Consider the following 21,414-nt stretch of genomic DNA (forward strand, 5'->3'; position numbering starts at 1 on the left):
TCTCTGCTCATCTCAGTTTCAAAGCTGAAGAGCCAGTGCTGTCCGAAGACGTCTCTGTGGTCATGTGCCCAGCATGACTAAACGCCAAAGGCGCATAGAACGCTGTTACCTTCCCACCAAAAGTGGCTCCTATTTTTCAACTTGCATTTTTTACCTGCTTTCAAACTAGGTTGGCAGAAGCTGGGACAAGTAACGTGAGCGTACTCAGTTATGCGGCGCTAGGGATTCAAACTGCTGAACTGCCAACATTTCTGATTGACAAACTCAGCATCTTAGCCACTGAGCCACCGCATCCCAACATATAATGTAGCCCAAATACTTGTACAGAGTTGGGCTACACCGAGGTGACTATTCCAATTGGGATCATGCTCGTTTGCATGGGAAAATTTTCCCGTTCAAAATTTCCTAGAAACTCATATCTTTTCATTCTAAGTCACTTTCATTTCATCCAACGCCTTTTGAAAGCTTTTTTGGCTAAATATCTGATGATTGTAGATATTACAACATCCAGCTCTCACCATGGATTATAGCAGAATGATCCTCTTAAGACTCAACGGATCTGTCTTGAACTCTTTGAGTTCACACAGTATGTTCCACCTAGTTATGCTATCATGTGCTGTATTAACTGAACCGTAAGCTTACCCAAGGTGAGCCATCAAGCAAAACGTAACTGTGTTTAAAACTGGCCACAATTAGAATGGAACACACTTATATCTGCTAGCTTTCACTAACCTGGTTCAGAGTGCTGGGTGAACAATCAAGGGATAATATGTCTTCTGGAAACAGAGCCAAAATTACAGTTGCACTAACACTCCAAACAGCGCAAGGTCTCACTAATACAACAGCACCTCAGGTCTCTATGGAGACCTGGCAACTTCTGCTTCGGTTCACATCATCCTTTTGTTGAACATTGCTCCAAATTTGGATGTCCACATCTGGGGAGAACAGCCGTCTCAATCCATATGGCATTTAATGCTAGGTGGCTTAGGAATGCAAGGGGGAACCATTTTACTGTGTCAGCCAACACTTTTGTAGTCCATTGTTATTTTTTCATTTTATTTATCTCAACTATGCACACGGAGCTGGCTAGGGTGAGAGGCTGGCTTCTTTGCCTCTATCTGGGCCTCTTTAGCCTAGCCTTTTTCAGCCTTGGGTCATTCTCTTTGAGGAAGAGATTTACACACCAGCTGGCCCTTCGCTGTGATCTGCCAGAAAAGGCAATGAGTGAGGATACAGCTCTGAGATCGGTGCCTGGAGGTGCATTACACACTTACTCTCTTTGGGCATTGGTTATCTCTGACAAAAGGGAAGGCAGGAAGAAGTTTTTCTATGTCATTTCCTGCACTTTGAAGTAGCTTCTGTCCAGGTGATGGGATGATACCAATTGCAGGGGAAAAGCCTGGGGCTGATCCCAGCCTCCATCATTATTTGCTCTGATCCCAAAGTCTCGGGGAAGATCCCCGGGCCCGGGATTCACTCCCGTTTCCAGCTGTACAGATATGCACTTTCAACTTCAAAACAGTTGTTTTGTTCTCACCAGTGCTGACACGACAGTGTTTTATCTATGGACGGTACACTTTTCTTAAATATGTCATGACGTTTTTGTATTTTTAAAAGCAATGTCGAAACATCTGGTTTTCAAATAAATGGTTTTCCCCCTCTTGTGTAGTTTGTTTGTTTGTAGCTGCTGAAAACTTGGGAACTGTCACATTATAAAAAACCTGAATCATTTCAGGTCTCAATAAACATTTCCTACTTTCAATGAATTTTAATCTCCAGGAATTTTGAACAGCACAACTGAAAATTCTGGAGATCCATATAATTCTAATCTAACTGGAGGGCTCCAGACCACACAGGATATTACAAAATTTGTATGAAATTCCAAACCTTAAAGGACAAAGCAAAGCTATTACCTTGCAAATTCTTAACAGCAGAATAACTGGGGTCCTCCCCACGCCCAGTTAAAATTTTATTCAAAAACAAAAGTACGATAGCAAATAAATTTTACAAAAAAACCCCTTTGATTTCAAGTCATTAAGCGGCAGCAGTATATAAAGAAACATAACAGCAACATTGACACTTCCAACATAGTTTAAAACTAAATATTCAAATTATAAATGAACGTACAGGCATCTGTAATTTGTTCATAGTAGGCCCTCTCTGCATGGAGATAATAGATTTGTACAGATATAGATATATATATATTAAAAAGATTTATTCTCGATTAAGAGCACAGTAATGAAGGCTTTGGTACTAAAAGTTTTGTCTCCGACAGTTGCATTCGTTTTGCTTTGTTTTCTTTATAATGAGTCTTCCAAAGTTGCATCCTTAACTTTTATTATCCAAACTTAGCGTGTGAAACAGAAACGGGAGCGAGTGTCTGTAGCCTTATTTCATGTAATGAAATCCATCCAGCTGAGTTTTAAGGACCCAATTCTAACCAGTTTAGTGGGAAAAAGAGAAAGACAAGGAGAAGGTCAGATGTGATTGGGTAGGACATCTGCCAACAAGGAAAGAGGCGGGGCCCTTCAGATGAAAGAATGGCCGATCGTCCAATTACGATGGTAGTTCTGGCTCGTTGCTAGATTGGAGATTGGCTTTCTGGACTTCTAGCTCTTCTGCGCTGATCATGGAGGGGTCAATAGCAGCATATCTGGTCCCATGGAACTGAAGCAAATGTATCTGTAGGACAGACGGACAGAAGTAGAATCTATTCATTTTTTCCCCTCTAAACCATAAAACATTGACATTGACTCTACTTTCACCCATGAGGGAGCAAACTGTTGCTCAGAGTTGCCTGAACTGTGAGATGGGCGGATATACCATACTTTTTGCTCCACAAGACACACCTGCCCATAAGACGCACTCCCGTTTTTGGCATCTGTGTGTCCCATTTTCAGCCCCCGCACGACCCATTTTCAGCCTCTGCGCTCCCCGTTTTTGGCCTCCGTGTGCCCCATTTTTGTTTTCCACAAGCCCCATTTGTGGCCTCCACCCGTCCAGTTTTCGGCCTCCGCCTGTCCTGTTTTTGGCTTCCACATTCCCCATTTTTGACCTCCATACATCCCGGGGCATGCGGAGGCCAAAAACGAGATGCATGGAAGCCCAAAAGGTATAGGTGGAGGTCAAAATCGGGTGCACAGAGGCCAAAAAACAGCTGAAGGGTGGGGAGCGGTGGGTGGGTGGGGCTTTGGCAATATTTGTCCCATAGGACGAACAAACATTTCCCACTTTTGGGAGACAAAAAAGTGTGTCTTATGGAGCAAAAAATACAATAAATTGGATGGATGAATGAATGAGCAGGACTTACTTGGATATAAAGGTTTACTTCAGCACTTCTGCAGAGATATGGGAAATTGCCTCCTGTTTTAAGATGAGCTCTCCTGGCATTGGGATACAATTTATACATCTCTTCCTTGGCTTCTGTAGACAAGGCACTCTGATCAAATACCTAAAAGTCAAAAACAGCATCAGCATGAGTTTTGCCATCCCTTATCATTGAGCCCAGGATCTTTCCCTGAAGCAGAAGTTCTCTCCTTTTTTTAAACAGATTAACAGAGTTGAAAGGGACCTTGTAGGACATCTAATCTGACCCCCCTGCCCAAGCAGGAGACCCTACACAATTTCTGACAGATGACAGTCCAGTCTCTTCTTGAAAGCCTCCAGTGATGAAGCTCCCACAACTTCTGTTCCATGGGTTGATTGTTCTCACTGTCAGAAAGTTCCTCATTTCTAGGTTGAATCTCTCCTTGTTTAGTTTCCATCCATTATTCCTTGTCAGGTGCTTTGGAAAATAGCTTCACCCCCTCCTCTCTATGGCAGCCCCTCAAATATTGGAAGACTGCTATCATGTCTTCCCTGGTCCTTCTCTTCACTAGACTAGCCATGCCCAGTTCCTGCAACCGTTCTTTGTATGTTTTAGCCTCCAGTCCCTTAATCATCCTGGTTGCTATTCTCTGCACTCTTTCTAGAGTCAACATCTTTTTTATAGTGTGGTGACCAAAACTAGATGCAGTACTCTAGGTGTGGCCTTACTAGGACTTTATAGAGTTATATTATCTTTTATTCCAGAAGGTCCCAATGCTTGCATGAAATGATGCAGGCGCGACTACCACAGTCCTTCTGGATTGGAGATCCCCACTAATCAATACCCAGCCAAACCAGTTTCATCTCATGCTTATCAGCTAGGAATATGCCCAAGGTTGCTCACATCCATGATGGTGACAGGAACATCTCGGATTTTATGAGGTTCAACGTAGGAATTCTGGCAATTGAGAGTGAGTCTTGAAGCCAGCTCGCTCTGGCCCAAAGTTTCCAGCTGTCCAATGTTAAGAAAAACAAAAAACAAAAACCATCAATTTGGGTCTGAAATCTGATGTCCAAGAAATAGAATGCAGAATACCAAAGTTGGAAGGGATCTTGCGTTCCTCCTAGTACCGTGTTTTCCCCAAAATAAGACTGGGTCTTATTTTCTTTTGACCACCAAAATAAGCGGTTGGCCTTATTTTTGGGGAGGTCTTATTATTATTTTTGAGGTGCAGGAGGCAGGGAGCGATAATAAGTCTAATTGGGCTTATTATTGAGGGAGGTCTTATTTTAGGGAAAATAGGGTACATACATACAGGTACTCCTTCATTTCATTTTATTTATTGGTTTTGTATGCCACCCACTCCCGAAGGACTCCGGGCGGCTTACAATAAAACAGGGAAAGGGGATAAATAAGACAATACAAGACAATACAACAATTTAAAATACGACAACATTCACAGGTGAAGTGGGGCTGGATACTTCAACAGCCCCCAGCCTGCTGGAACAGCCAGGACTTAGTAGCTTTATGGACTTACGACCACAATCGAGCCCAACATTTCTATTGCTAAGTAAGATATTTGTTAAGTGAATTTGGCCCCATTTTACAATCTTTCTTGCCAGAGTGGTTAAGTGAAGCAATTAAGTTAGTAACATGGCATTTAAGTGAATCTGGCTTCTCCATTGACTTGGTTTGTCGGAAGGTCGCAAAAAGTGATCACATGATCCCGGGAATTTTATGACCCCCACACGATTCACTTAACAACCATAGTGATTTAGGAAACACTGCAAAAAAAAAAGGGTTATAAAATCGAGTCTAGGTATGTATTGACTTGACTTATGGTCGCAATAACTTATGACTGACCATCCTCAATATGAGCCAGTTGCCAACCATCTGAATTCTAATCATGTAAGATTTAAGATTAAGATTTAATTTATTTGTATGCCGCCCTTCTCCAGGAGGGACTCAGGGCGGTGAACAACTCAAAAGGGGAAAGGGGATACAAACACAATACACGTAATTAAAATTACGTAAGTATGGGGATGCTGCCACGGTCGTTAAGTATGACAAAACAGTCAATAAGTCATTTTTTTCTCAGTGCTATTATAATTTCAAACGGTCACTAAATGAACTTGTCAAGTTTTGAAACGTACTCATGCTGCTTTCACTTTCAACAAACTATGGGGGGGAGGGAGGGAAGGAGGAATTGGAATGTGGACTGTAACCATCAAGCACTCAGCCTGTGAGAACCAAGGTCACTTCAGCAGGCGTTTGCCAGACCTTCCAGACATCTTCTCATAACGATACCGTGGCACTTAATTGGACAATGTAATTGGAGGGAGGGAGGATTCTATACTTTAAATATATTGAATTGCATGGGAATTAGCCAGAGTTGGTTTTTCTTTCATTCTGTGCCGAATTGATGTACTCAATAAAGTTTTGCATTAAGAGAGCGGATCGTTTCGATGGCGCTTGCTGGTTTGGGTTCCATCAGTAGGAACATTGACAGAAGTTGAGGACTACCTGCACACGCGCGCACATGCCCTCGCTGAACAGAAAAAGGAAAAAGAAAAGACTATCCAAAGCACCCAGTATTTTGCTATTTCCTGGACAAACTTCAGAACACCATCAAGCAACCAACTTGACCATTATGGATCTTTACCCTATCCACCATGAAATCAATTCCGTCGGCCATTTCAGGATCTACGGGACCAGAGGCAAAATTCCCAAGGACAATTTTCTTCAACATGAAAGCAGGCAACAACCAAAAGCTGGGAAGAGAGGGGAATATAAAGGTAAGTTAGGACTTCAAAGTTCAGTTGAAGCCCTGCATTGTCAAGTTAAATATAAAAAAATCTCTTTACACACAGCCTCTGCTTACCTGATTTCACAATGCTAGTAAAGCCGATCTGTCCATCTTTTAACAATTCCCAGATGACTATTAAACTATCCTATCCATTATTGTAGACAAAGACATGCTGCATAGGTGGTTGCTAGAATTTAGCCTAGTATTGGCCACTTCAAGTATTAGTGACTACTTAATGATGAACATCACCACTGAATAACAAAGCTTTCTACTCTGTAACTTCCAATTTTAATTTCTTTTATTCTTTTCCTTCTTAGCTGAATATGCATAATCTAATGATGGTGGCTTTGTGTTGCGCAAAATTGCCATGTTGTATGGTTATATTTTGAGGTTTCTGGCAGCCCCAACAAAAAGTTTCTCTTACAGGCTAACAAGTCCAGCGGGCTGGAAGATGAATAGTTAATTCCCCTATTCATCTCCGCCCCCTGCCTTTTATCCCCAGAGCTAGGGTGGGGCTTCACTAGCAGTGGAGGCTCTTCCATCCCAAGGATCAGCAGATAGAGATCTGCCGATGTCATCCAGTGGTGTTAGGAGGCAAACAATGGTTTCTTGTGCCGAATTGATCACTCTCTGTAGTGCCTTCCTGTCTGCAGCTGTTAAATCAGCGTACCATACTATCTGTCAGGCCTGCAGTCATATTCCTTTGTGGATCTTTGGCCTGCCATACTCTCTCTATTATTTTACTATGCTGTTTCATTAGTGGGGTAATTGGGAGGGGGAATGGAATAGAATGTGTTGTTGCCAAAATAAAACATTCCTTTCTAGAAGCCCAAGGTCATTCTTTGTCTCCACACCTCTGCACCTGACCAGAACTGGATGGGTGGAGATGCCAGCATGGCAATGGAAGATTGGACCATGTGATGGACTTGTGGGTGTGAGGACAAGATCATGAACTTTCAACTGGGTGGAAAACCCAGGAAGCTTTCAGATTCAGGTTTTCCACAGATGTGCCAACATGTCTCTCTTAATAAATTGGAAGTTTGAGGAAAGTTCTGCCTTGGACTCTGATTTAATTTTGGATGATATTTGGAACGCCGACACTATCATGCAGTATGTGAGGACACTTTCTATCGTGGACTGATAGAAAGAGGTCATCAGCCATTGTTCCACCTGATTTTTTCCGCAGGACTCTCCTCTGTTGGGCCTTGCCAATCCCCAGGGACGTGTTGTTTTTCCAGGTGAGATCTTGACTAATAACCATCTCCTAACGGGAGAGATGGACAAATATGCAAAATGCTTCAAACTGAAAAACCCCTTGGAAGGAAAGGAACCAGCATCCGAACCCTTCGTAGTAACATCAGATCTGAACTTCCACCTGCATTCCCTACTTTCAACAAGAGACTCTTGCCCTCATTCTGCCCAGCTCCAAACTTCACAGACGGGATGTTCTGATGATCATCTAACTGGGTTTTCTCTCTTTAAAAAAAAAGTCAAAAGTGGATTTATTGAACTGGCGTCTCACCTATTTGCTGTCCACGACTGATTGAAAATTGAGGTATCGCTGAAAGAGTTGCATAGAATCAAGGACTGGACTCGGGGCGATTTGTGGGTGTACTCGGCAAATTTCTGAGCAAGGAAACCTCCTAACGAAGCACCAAAAAGGTGAACCTAATATCAAAACAACGAAAGAAGAACACCCGTGATTATTTTTCTTTTTATCGAACACATTTTACGGTTCCAAGCACTTGGAAATTACCGTATTTTTCCGAGTATAAGACGCTCTGGGGTATAAGACGCACCTTAGGTTTTGGGGAGGAAAATAAGAAAAAAAAATCTGCCTCTGCCTACCAGCATCCATTGGTATTCATCTGGCTAGCGTCCTGTCAGTGTGTGAGGGCTGTTTGGAAACAAACAGTATTTGCTGTGTGAGCAACAAGGAAGGAGACAGCCAGGAGCCTGGGCGTGGCTTCCTCTATACTAAAGCTGCATACTGTGCTGAGATCTAAAACTAAAACTGAAAGAGAAGCTTCTCTCCTCTGCTGAACTACCACATTGGAAAACCTGCTTTTGGTATTGTATATTTACTTAATGTGTTATATATTATATAAAGAGAAGTTATTGAATCCTGCTGAAACCTGTGTGTGCTTTCTGAATGTGATTGCTGCTGCAAACTCCTCTCTGAAGCCAGGTCAGCTTCAGCACATTATTGCAGCCTGATTCAGCATGAACAGCTGATTGGCGGGTGGATCGGAATACCCCCAATCACCTGTTCCAGGCTGCAGGGATTGCCACAAACCATTGCCTCTTCCGTGCCTCGCGTTTTTGGCTACATTCAGTGTATAAGACGCACCCAAATTTTCTTTCTTTTCTTTGTGTGTGTGTCTTATACTCCGAAAAATATGATAGATCTTTTCCCACCTACTGACAGACCAAGAAGCAAACAAAAAACATTTACAGCAGGGATCTCCAACCTTTAAAGACTTGGGAACCATGGCTAGCTGGGGAATTCTGGGAGTTGAAGTCCACAAGTCTTAAAGTTGCCGTGATGGGAGACCCCCAATGTATAGCAAATTCGGAAATCATATTAAAGGTTCAAGACAATGGACTTTCCAATTAATCTCTCATTTTCATTCTATAATCCCTGTCATCTCCCGTTGGTTTTCCCCATCCGCAGAAATGAATCATTTCAAATAAAAACACTTCCCCTTCCATTCAAAGTTTCTGAAGTTTATCAGTTATGATGCAACATAGCTGTCCTCCCAGAAATGAAACAACATCTGCTTGGTGAAAATATATTCATTTTATCAGTAAACAAACCCCGGATCTTACATAAATGTCCTTTTAAGTTGATGTACACTTTTTTAAAAAAATCATTTATGCAAGCATCGGTTTAGAACAGGCGTGGATTCCTGCCAGTTCTAACCTCTTCTATAGAAGAGGTTCCACAAATCTACAGTGCTGTTTAGAACCGGTTCCAGCTCTCTCCCCCCGCCGTCCGCACATCATCAAGATGAAGAGCGAGAGGAGGAATTCTGGGAGTTGAAGTCCACAAGTCTTAAAGCTGTCAAGTTTGAATACCCCTGGGTTTTTTTTTCTAAAGGGTTAGGGGTGCAAGGATCTTGTAACTTGACAGCTTTAAGGCTTGTGTGCTTCAAATGCCAGAGTTTCTGAGCAACATTTTGGTTGCTAAGCAAGAGCGTTGTTAAGTGAGTTTCACCACATTTTACAAGTTGGCCACGCCCACCCACACGACTGACAAGCCACTCCCACTCGGTCACATGACTGGCAAGCCACTCCCACTCAGTCACATGGCCGGCAAGCCACTCCCACAAAGCAGGCCACACCTACAGAAGAGGTTCTAAAAAATTTTGAAACCCACCACTGGTTCAGAAGCTATGTTTTTAAACCGTTATGCTAAAATTTAAGGGCAGGCCGAATGTTTTGAGTCAAAGCCTTAAATTTAAAAGCCCGTTTCAAATGCAAGGCAGGCGGCTGCATTATTTTGGATACGTTTTCCACTCGAAATAGCTCTGTTTCAGGTGAGGAATGCTCTGTTTTTGACTTGAAGTACTATTAAAAGTAAGAGTCTCTTTTCGTACCCTTATGAAATGAGTCTTTGGTTTCAAGTCTGTTTCAAGAAAGACAGAACAAGTATTCCAAGGGGTCCCACTTTTTTCAAACAACATCAGTTTTCTTCACAATTGTTAATATTTTTACAGCTTTTGATCCTACTGGTCTCAATATTGTGTTTGCCTCTGTACATCACCTAGTAAGGGGACAGTTTAGAAATCTGATAAGGAAACAAATGCCTAAAATTAATCTACTAGTCCTGTGATGGTGAAACTACAGCAGGCATGCCAGAGATAGCACACACAGCCCTCTTTGTGGGCACATGCGCCATAACCAGCTGCTCTTCTGATTTCCATGCGTACTGGCCAGCTGGTCTTCACGGGTGCTGGAGTGCCTGAAAATGGACAAAAAACAGGCTGTTTTCCAGGCCGTTTCCAGGCTGATTTGGGGTTGTTTCATGGCTTTGGGCCACTTTTCTTCGTAGGCGCCAGAGTGGCCAGCTGGTCTTTAAAGGCACTAGAGCACAAAAAAAACGGCCTGAAAATGGCCAAACTGCCCAAAAATCAGGCATGCGCATGCCAGCCAGTAGTCTCCGGGTTTCTGGCACTCGGGCGCACACATATGCACATACCTGCACACGCATTCTGGTTTGGGCACTCAGTGCTGAAAATGTTCACCATCACTGTACTAGTGACTCAGTACGGACTAAGGAGCTTCTCTTTCGGTTAAGCCAACGAACATGAATAAACTCTAGGCTTTTTACCTAACATTTTATTGTAAGCACTAACTTTATCCAGTTGTAGATGATCTAATAGCTTCCGGAATCCATCGCAGAATTCAAAGATCTCCCAATAAACTGGATACTGTAACTAACATGGTAAAAAGAAAAGAAAAAAAACAGAGGAAAATATGCAGTGTACCATTACAGAAATTTAATTGCGACTCCGAACATTTTCAGCTGATGAACTTGGAGCAGAGGCATAATTGCATCTCAAATGGAGAAATCCCACCTTGAAGAAAAGCTCAGCATCCCCATAGATCCTATGGCTCTTGGATGGCTTTACTTGCAGAAGTTAGTTGGATTATAGATGGTTTTCTTATTGATTTATCTTAATCTAAACCATCTTCAATTCCAAACCATCTCAAACTCTTAAAATGGGGAATCTACTGATAATTGCGATTTTTTTAAAAAAACTGAGTAAATACTGTAAGCTTCAATTTCACAACAAGTACACTCATTAATATTGTTTTTGTGGACTCCAAAGTCTAAATACCATATTTTTTCTGAATATAAGACACACCTTTTCCCCCCCAAAAGAGGCTGAAAATTTGGCTGGGTCTTATAGTCCGAATGTAGCTTTTTTCCCAGCCCTAATGAGGTGCTAACAAGTGAAGCAATCTTCTCTGCTTTGCCTGCTTTCCCATTGCTGCTCCCTCCAATGATCAGCTTTAGAAGCTGTTTTTTATCCCCAACTAAGGGATAAAAAGCCCACACACGCTCAAAACCAGCAAACGTATGTTCTGAAGCTGATCAGATTAAGAACGCTAGCCAGATGAATACCTGGTAGGCAGAATTTTTCCCCCCTATTTTCCTCCCCAAAAACTAAGGTGCATCTTATACTCTGGTGCATCTTATACTCCGAAAAATACGGTATATAAATTTAAGACATTGTAGTCTAAGGGTAAAGGTTCCCCTCGCACATATGTGCTAGTCGTTCCTGCCTCTAGGGGGTGGTGCTCATCTCCATTTCAAAGCCAAAGAGCCAGCGCTGTCCGAAGACGTCTCCGTGGTCATGTGGCCGGCATGACTAAATGCCAAAGGCACACGGAACGCTGTTACCTTCCTACCAAAGGTGGTCCCTATTTTTCTACTTGTATTTTTATGTGCTTTGAAACTGCTAGGTTGGCAGAAGCTGGGGCAATTAACAGGATCTCACTCTATTATGCGACGCTAGGGATTCGAACCACCGAACTGCCGACCTTTCTGATTGACAAGCTCAGCAACTTAGCCGCTGAGCCACCGCATCCCTAGTCTAAATCTAGACAAAGACTAATATAAAATGTATTGATGTGGCATTACTGCCCTACCCAAATAGGGGTCAAAAGAGGAGAGTAAATTATTGGTAAATTGCCAGCCCTCCATTACTAAGGGGAGACACTCCTTGTTCCAAATATACTACGGAGACTATGCAGCCACAGAATAAACTCATTTCAAATTCAGATGGGCTCCACTGCTCAAGCTATGCCCAGGCCTGGCAAATAAGGAAAGCATCAGGAACATAATGAAGCTTTATTGATACTCTCCTGCCATATGGGCTCATAGGAGATCAAGTGGGACTGGAACAAGCCAACCAGAATTCAGAATGGCAGCCACTGATTCAGATACTGGGGACTGCTGGGTACAAGAACAAGGGAGCTGTGATTGAGTTAAGGTCTGGTTGATTTGGTATACAGGTAGTCCTCAACGTACGACCACATTTGAGCCCAAAATTTATGCTGCTGAGTGAGACATTTCTTAAGGGAGTTTTCCCATTTGATAGCAAATTGATGGCTACGGTTGTTAAGTGAACCACTATCATTATTAACTTAGCGTGGTCGTTAAGTGGATCTGGTTTTCCCCTTTGTTTGTCAAAAGGTCGCAAAAGGGGATCTCATGACTCTGGGATGCCGCAACCGTCATAAATAGTATCCAGTTGCTAAACATCCGAATTCTGATCACATGACTACGGGGAGGTTGCAATGTTGTACGTGTGGGAAAGGGTCAATGTCCCTTTTTCCAGCATCGTTGTAACTTCGAGTGGCCACTAAATGAACGGCTGTAAGTCGGGGACTACCTGTAGTGCATAAACCCCAAGCCTCCGCCCCTGCCTTGAAGGCAAGTTCACAAAACGGAACACGGGACGGTGTTCCGAAGAAAACTCACAGCAATGACTCTGTAACCCCACCCAGACAGGGCTAGTATCTGTTGGAAGAAGACGTCCGCCGTTCCGCTGACGGGTGGGAGAAATATGAGGGGGCACCGGATATTCCTGGGTCCTGCGTCGTAGAGCGACCAAATCTTGCTGTCGTCGTCATCTACAATGATCTGCAAAACAGGCGTCAGAGAGGACCAAAAGGTGATTCCTTTAAGCAGTCGTGACTCTTGGCAAGTACAACTGAAGACTCTCAGGGCTGCAAGAAGCCAGAAACAGAGCAGAGTTCAAAACCCTAAAGGTTTGTTCCATGTTGCCTAGGTACAAGAATCTGATCTACTAATACTGCAGACCAACTGGCACTAAGATGAGGGTTAATGGAATTGACGGGGAGCTCGGACTGAGGTCGGTCGTGAGAACTTGGAAACTAATCAGCGAGAAAAGCAACCTGGAATCAAGGAGAAACTTTCCAAGGGTGAGGACAATTAGCCAGTGGAGGTTTTTAAGAAGAGATTGGAAAGTCACTTGTCTGAGATTGCATAGGTTCTCCTGCTTGAGTAGGGAGATGGACTAGAAGACCTCCAATATCCAGAATATCCTATCCTATCCTATTCTATCCCTATTCCAATCCCATCCCATCCCATTCTATTCCTTCTTATTCCTATTCCATTCCTTTCTATCCCATCCCAATTCTATTCCTGTTCCGTTCCTATTCTATTCTAACTAATGATGTGTTTGACCCTGTCCTCAGATTGGTCATCTCTTAAAAACACCTAACGTCATGTTTAACAACACCATTAAATGGTCCTTAGATCTTATTTTGCCTACTTCTCTCTCAGAACCGAAAGTATTGTAATCATAGTTATCAGTATCATCACAAAAAAAAAAGGGGGGGGGGGAAATCCCATCGCTGTGCAAAACATCAGGAGGAGCCCTTTAGCATCTTTCCCAACTAATACCGGATTTTATTAAAAGGCATAAGTGTTCGTAATCACTCAGTACCATAGACCAACAGGTCTCTCCTAGAACAGAACACAAAACAAAACAAAACAGAGTTGGAAGGGACCTTGTAGGTCATCTAGTCCAACCCCCCGCCCAAGCAGGACACCCTACACCATTTCTGACAGATGTCCAGATAAAAGAATTGATGGGTTGTAAAAGAATCAGCTCGGATCACCTTAGATCCAATCTCACAACTTGGGAGTGTTTTCAAAAGAAATCCCATTGCAATTATACGTTAAAGACTCTTCTGGCAAGATGGGAAATATTGCTGGGGAGACGGCGAGAAGCACATGGCAAGATTGTGGCCTACAATCTCCTGCAAACTTTCTGATGTGTGGGCACACTTGGATGAAATTGAGCTGGTGCCAGTACATTCGTAGCTCATGCGTTCCCAAAGCCTTCCTCACAAAAGAGGGGGTTTTCATTCTGCCATGTGATAGGTAGGGCATATTTACTTCTTATGAGTATCTTCATTATATTTCTCTTTTAATAAACTGACCACATTTTGCCCTCAAATATTGCCAACGCCAAAATTAGGCGGGTGTGTGTGTGTTAAAAGTACAATAACTATATATGTATACTTTTTTGTTCTATTTTTCTTTTTTTTAAAAAGGGAGGAGAATATATGTTTAAAATTAAATATGTATATTGAAAAGAAACTATAAATACCATCAACATAAAAAGGAGCTTGCTCAGAAGCTGAAATACACCAAGCAAATGAGATGAAGAGTGGGAAGAAAAGCAGAGAGATAAGGGAAGGAGGAATAGGAGAGAGGGGAAGAGGGGGGAAGAGGAGAAATGAGGAGTGAAAAGGGGAGAGAGGAGGAGGAGAGAGGAAGGAAAAATAGAGAAGGGAAGGAGGACAGACAGAAGGAAGGAGGTAGGGAGGGGGACGAGAGAGGGAGAAGAAAGTGAACGCATAAATATAGTGCATGGAGAGCCAAAGAGCCAATAAATGTTTTTTTTTTCTTTTTCTTTTGGGGAGTTGATGGTAAGATGAATTGATATAAACATTTAATAATACAATACGATGTTGGCTATGTGTTGTGGCCCAGCAGGAGCCTTTGGAGCTGCCACAAGACTCCGACAGCAAGGGGCCCTATGAGTCGGCTCTGGAGGATGCGGAGGACCCTGGATAGGGTTCCGACTCTGAGCAGGGCGCAGAGAGACTGGTGGGCCACCAGGAGGTGCCTGAGCCTTGGACCAGTGGGGAGGAGACAAGGGAGTGTGATCCAGAAGCCAGCAGTGAGTTGTTCCTGGATGCCCGGCACCGAAGAGCTAATAGGCGTCAGGAACAGTTGCGCAAGTACAGGAGATAATTGCACTCAACTGGTAGTCATTAGGCTCCTCTCCAGACTATAAAAAGTCTGCTTGTGCACACGCCCCTCTTGCAGAAGTAAACGCAGGAACTAATGTGAGCTTGGAATTGTGAGCTTGGCAGGCTGGATTGCTGCCACGACTTATCTGTGTTGGTTTGCTGCCAAGGACCTGTCTGTCAATTAAATGCCGTAACTTAGCTTTGGCTCTGAGTGTGGGTGTGGGACGAAGGGGGTCAGAACAGCTATGTAATAGTATACATGTGATTATATCTTATGAAAATGAAAAATAAAAAACTTTATGGGGAAAAAAAATTGCCAACGCGTGCTGACAAATAATTTCTTGTGCTATCCTTCCCAGCCTGATACGGCCAAGCACATGGGAGTGGCAGTCGGAATAAAGCCTAAAGACCCAAGGATGAGAAAGATGGAACAGGTAGTCCTTGACTTACAACAGTTCGTTTAGTGACCATTCAAAGTTACAACGGCACTCTAAAAAAAGTGACTTATGACCAGTTTTTCAGACTTACAACCACTGCAGCATCTCCAGGATCAGGCGATCAAAATTCAGGCGCTTGGCTACTGACTCATATTTACGACGGCTGCGGCGTCCCAGGGTCACGCGATCCCCTTTTGCGACCTTCTGACAAGCAAAGTCAATGGGGAAGCCAGATTCGCTTAACAACCGTATTACTGACTTAACATCTGCAGTGATTCACTTAGCAACAGTGGCAAGAAAGGTCGTAAAATGGGGTGAGACTCACTTAACAACCATCTCATTTAACAACATAAATTTTGAGCTCAATTGTGGTCATACAATTGAACTCCTACAAGACAGGAATGTCTCCATTCAGAGAGAGGCTCCCAAGAGGCTCCATTCAGTTGACATCAGTATTACTATATTTTGCGTAGGCTAAGAGAACTTTCATTTAATTCCTCCCACTTGCTTCCCAAAGGAAATTAGACAAAAAGGAACCTTGTTTGCTTCTATTATCTTCCTCTTGATGAATATAAAAACAACCCTCTCGTTTTAAAATTAAATTATTTGGGGAAGAGGGTGGTCATCTTTTTCAAATAGAGACAAAAAAAAAAAGACAGTGGACACATGTCACTTCCGTCTAATCTGGAGGAAACAGTGAGGTTGTGAAATAAAAATCAACTGCTTTTATTACTGAAAACCACAATTTTGCCCATTCAGGTCACACCAACTTGCCAATCCTAAAAGCAATCCACCATCTCTAGACAGTATCATATTATCTCACGACGTTCTGTAACACAAGGCACGAAAAATTAAATCATTACGACCTACAGTGTGCTTTTCCAATGGGTTTGCAACAGTGTTTTAAGGATTTATTGACTTTGCATCTGGCCACAATGACATATCAAGTTTCTTTTATCCTGCATTGTTTTTCCCACCCAAGTGTTTTGTTTTTTTCCTCAAACAACTGCAATTCAACAACAACAAAAACTAACGTAACCAACTGAAGCTTCACTTCCGCTTGCTCTTAGAAACTGGTGATCATCACATGAGCACTGAAACCGTTCCACTTTGAAAACGAAGATATTAAGAAACAAACAGGCTTGAAATAGTAATCCAATTTTTCCCCCAGCTGCCGAACTGTGCACTGGCAAATCATAAGTCTACAGGCATAAGAAGGTTTCACCCTCCAGGGTAGATTAGAAAAGTCCGACTTCCTTTTCACTGAACAAGGAAGTCACAAGCTCAATGGACATTTCTTCTTCTGGTGGCGCAGTGGTTAGGGTGCAGCACTGCAGGCTACTTCAGCTGACTGCAGTTCAGCAGTTCGGCTGTTCAAATCTCACCGGCTCAGGGTTGACTCAGCCTTCCATCCTTCCGAGGTGGGTAAAATGAGAACCCAGATTGTTGTTGGGGGCGATATGCTGACTCTGTAAACCGCTTAGAGAGGGCTGAAAGCCCAATGAAGCGGTATATAAGTCTAACTGCTATTGCTATTGCTATTCTCAACCTCAAAATGTTTCAGCAGAAAAGCCACCAGAAACTTAATTTTCATCCTCAGTAGCCCCACGAGAGCAATTCTACAAATATGTCCCACTTGTAATTTTTTTTTTAAATTACCATATTTTTCAGACTATAAGATGCACCATGATTTTGAAGAAGTAAATTTTAAAAGAAAGTTTTTGCACTCTGCAGGCCTCCCAAACCCTCTGAACGCCTCAGTTTGGGGGGGGGCTTGTAGAGCGTTTCTGGGGGCTGGGGCGGCCAAAAACGGGCAAATATGGCCAGTTTTTTGCCCTTCCCAGCCCCCACCAATGCTCTACAAGCCTCCCAAACCTTCTGCACCAGTGGTGGGTTCCGGGTGGTACGGCCTGCTATGGCCGTACCGGTAGTATCTGGGAGCAGCAGACACCATACCGGTACGTGGTGGCTCGTTTGGCCCACCTGCGTTCCATAGCTGTTGATAACGCGACCAGCCAATTGCGCCCGCCCGCACAGTGCCTGCATGACCTCCGCTGAGCAGCTGGGTGTCACAGGGCGGTGGCGTGTGCATGTGTGCACAGTGCACGTGCCTGACTAGGATGCCTGGCCCCGTGCACAGCATACCAGTTGCGACGGAATCCGGAACCCATCACTGCTCTGCACGTCCATTTTTGCAAATGGGGTGGGATTTCGGAAGATGCTGTATTCAGTATATAAGACGCACTCAGATTTTCACCCTCTTTTTTGGGGGAGGGAAGGTGCATCTTATACTCTGAAAAATATCTTATATTGCCAACTGAGTTGGAGCAATATGGCAGCCCAATTTACATTTTTCATATTTTGGACTTTTAATCTGAGCAGGTTTCTGAAGATGAAAACAAAAAAAGCTCACTTAAGGTAATCAATTAATCTGGGACACTGAAACCGTCCATCAATACATGCCAGTTGTCGGGCCTCTGAATTTTGATCATGTGACCATGGAGATGCTACAACAGTTGTTAAGTGTGAAAAATGGTCATAAGTCACTTTTTTCAGTGCCTTTATCATTTCCAACGGTCACTAAACAAATGTTTATAAGTTGAGGATCGCCTATAAGTAAGTAAATAAAAAAAGTGTGTGTGTAAAATTTATTTAGGGTTATTTAACCAAAAAGGGAAAGGAAAAGCTTCAAGAAGACTTTTAAAACAATCAATGTGATTTATTTGGACTATATTAAAGTAATATAGAATAACAGAGTTGGAAAGGACCTTGGAGGTCTTCTAGTCCAAACCCCTGATCAAGTAAGAAACCCTATACCATTTCAGACAAATGGCTATCCAACATCTTCTTAAAGTGTTGGAGCATTCACAACTTCTGGAGGCAAGCTGTTCCACTGATTAATTGTTCTAACTGTCAGGAAATTTCTCCTCAGTTCTAAGTTGCTTCTCTCCTTGATTAGTTTCCATCCATTGCTTCTTGTTCTATCCTCAGGTGCTTTGGAGAATCATTTGACTCCCTCTTCTTTGTGGCAACCCCTGAGATATTGGAAGACTGCTATCATGTCTCCCCATGTCCTTCTTTTCATTAAATTAGACATGCTTAATTCCTGCAAGTGTTCTTCATCATATTTTAGCCTCCAGTCCCTTAATCCTCCTTGCTGCTTTTCTCCAAAACAAAGTGAACTCCTCTAAAAAGCGAGTCAAGGATAATATGGCCCAATATAAATTAAGCAGCAGCTGCCAAGAAAGATATGGAGGTAAATAGCAAACCAAATGTCTTTTTGTCATGCAAAGACAAGTATTTGCTTAACTATCTGAACTGAATCAGATCTTGCTCCACAGTTAGCTTACTGCTAAATCCAAATCCCAAATCCATGTTTGCTCCTCTCTGAATTACAATTATTAGCCAAGAACAAACAAGGGAGAGTCCAAACGGGAGGCTAATCATATGAAGATCATGTGGCACACAGGGGTTTTGCCCTTCACTTTAGATATGTTTTCCGAGATTCTGTCAAGTGAGAAATATAAAGAGAAATGTGGCTATTTCTCAGACAGGATATACAAATAAGTCTCAAAGGTTCTGGAAACAAAACCAAAAAGAATTGCAAATTTTCAGGTTATCTGAGCACAGAATACTTGAGACCTTTTTGGTACAATGTGCTGAAGTCCCCTATTTCATTAATTATGCCGCAGTATTAGCTGCTAGCTGTCGTGTCTCTGGAAACCTGGGAGCGTCCTTATCTCGCTCAATCAGGATAAATTAAAATGTTCAGGCGAGTGACTGTTTGAACAGGTACGGCAAAATAGAAGCTGGCACCTTTCTTGTGCTATTGAGCTAGTTCTACAAATCAGATATTTTACCTAAAATCCAACTGAAATGTTACCTGTAAGGTAATCTGCTCTAGTCTGGGAAAAAGATGATTTAGAAGTTTAGTATTGCAGTACCCTAAAAACTTAACAATTGTTTTAAATTTCCGTGGATTACTTCTTTTCGTATTTAGTTTTTTTAAATGTATTTATATTTATTGAGGATGACGACTTCTTCTCCAACAAATGCATACAGGATTACGCCATGGTACAAGGGGCAATTTTTTTTACCTGAAAGTAAATAAATTGTTTTTTAAATGAAAAAGATTCCTTCGTATTTTTTTCTGAACGTGGCCATAGAGACTAATGAGATTTTCCCCTCTAATCTTGCTTTTATAGGGGGATTATCTTTAAATCAAGGTCACCTTCCTTATGAACAAATAAAGCACTCTCAACCTGGCACATCACATGTTTCTGTTGTCTGGAGACATTTCATAAATATACATCACTGAGATACTGCAACTTACCCCAAATACTGTCATCTGCACCTCTATAACTGTCTGGTTTGGTTCTGCAACCCAACAAGACATTCACAGACTCCAGAGGATAATTAGAACTGCAGAAAAAATAATGGCTACCAACCTGTCTTCCATTGAGGTCCTGTATACTGCATGAATCAAAAAGAGGGCCGTGAAAATATCTACAGACCCCTCGCATCCTGGACATAAATTGTTTCAATTTCTACCCTCAAAATGACACTATAGAGCACTGTACACCAAGACAACTAGACACAAGAACAGTTTTTCCCCGAATGCCATCACTCTGCTAAACAAATAATTTCCTCAACACTGTCAAACTATTTACTAAGTCTGCATTGCTATTAATCTTCTCATCATTCCTATCACCCATCTCCTCCTATTTATGACTGTAACTTTTTTGCTTGTATCCTTATAATTTATATTGATTGTTTCCTAGTATGATTTGATTGCTTATTTGTACCCCATGACTATCATTAAGTGTCGTTCCTTATGATATGTGACGAATGTACTGTATCTTTTCTTTTATGTACATTGAGAGCATCTGCACCAAAGGCAAATTCCTTGTGTGTCCACTCACACTTGGCCAATAAAGAATCCTATTCCATTCTATTCTATTCCATTCTAGTCTAGTCTAGTCTACATTCTGTTCTGTTATCTTCTATTCTATTCTATTCTATTCTACATTCTGTTCTGTTATCTTCTATTCTACGTTCTATTCTATTCTATTCTATTCTATTCTGTTCTGTTCTATTCTATTCTATTCCTTCATAGGACTTTTCTTAAAACAATGGCAAGTAGCATCCTTATGCACCTAGTATCCAGGAGTTTTGCAGGTGCAAATATGCTAGGACTCCCGTTCCCAGAGTTCCCAGCCAACACGCGCCTTTGCTGAGCATCTTGGGAGCTGCACACAACTCGAGACAACATCACGCTCAGAACAGTTCTTACAATCTTCTGGTGGTTGCAAAGGCTAAACAACAACAGACTAAATATCTGTTATGCGGCTGGATTTCCTGTACAAAAAGGTTGTGCAGAAATAAGGAAAAGATTTTCTTACGCCCTTTCATCTCCGAATGCCTTGGTTGACATTCAGAAAACAGACTGCTTCACAGATCCTTGGAGACGAAGAACAGTGTTTGATAGAGCATGTGAAAAATCACATGGTGTGAGAAACGGCTGCCCAGCTCAAACTTGAGCTGTCTCTGCACTGCTCCCAGGAAAAGCTTATCAGGTTTGTGTGCCCAAAACGCATCAAAACTAAGTGCCTGGTTGCATGCTGAAAAAGAATTTGGGCTTAACCAGGCACATGTGGTGTACATGTGAAAAAGCAAAGAAATACTGGACATGCATGGTTAGAAAAAAAAACTTTTCATAGTTTAAGAATAATAGAACGATATATGCAAAACTATAAGGGTTTAGCACTGTTAAACAGAATAGAACGATGTAATGGAATGATGCTGTATGTAAGATTTCAATATATAGAATATTTTGTTTAAATGGGAGGAATAATAACTGGAGTTGAACTATTGATGCAAAATGATGTTGTATGTATAGATTCAATATTTAGAATATTTTGTTTAAAATTAAGGGATAATAACTATAGTTGAAAAATTGACATATAACAAAAATGTACTTATGTTTATCTAATGAACAATTTGTGATTTGATATATAATTGTAAGTGGTGACCATGGGAAGGATGCACACAATCTTGTAACC

General features: G+C 42.1%; 1 protein-coding gene across 6 annotated transcripts in view; it reads right to left on the minus strand.

Moving 5' to 3' along the window:
• Window positions 1-1,924: 1,924 nt before the first annotated feature.
• Window positions 1,925-21,414, minus strand: part of SPG21 (SPG21 abhydrolase domain containing, maspardin) — a 34,964-nt gene continuing 15,474 nt past the window's right edge. For 5 of the 6 annotated variants that reach the window (XM_032233013.1, XM_032233014.1, XM_032233012.1 and 2 more), the window contains 7 exons: window positions 12,607-12,768; window positions 10,472-10,552; window positions 7,636-7,781; window positions 5,970-6,078; window positions 4,211-4,318; window positions 3,311-3,451; window positions 1,925-2,682 (listed from right to left, as the gene is read on the minus strand). In XM_032233013.1, the coding sequence (XP_032088904.1) occupies window positions 2,557-2,682; window positions 3,311-3,451; window positions 4,211-4,318; window positions 5,970-6,078; window positions 7,636-7,781; window positions 10,472-10,552; window positions 12,607-12,768 (873 nt within the window). In that variant the 3' untranslated portion in view covers window positions 1,925-2,556. The remainder of the gene's footprint in view (window positions 2,683-3,310; window positions 3,452-4,210; window positions 4,319-5,969; window positions 6,079-7,635; window positions 7,782-10,471; window positions 10,553-12,606; window positions 12,769-21,414) is intronic. The other variant, XM_032233018.1, reaches the window with a different exon arrangement.

This window comes from Thamnophis elegans, chromosome 16 (genome assembly GCF_009769535.1).
Source record: "Thamnophis elegans isolate rThaEle1 chromosome 16, rThaEle1.pri, whole genome shotgun sequence".
Lineage (NCBI taxonomy): Eukaryota > Metazoa > Chordata > Lepidosauria > Squamata > Colubridae > Thamnophis > Thamnophis elegans.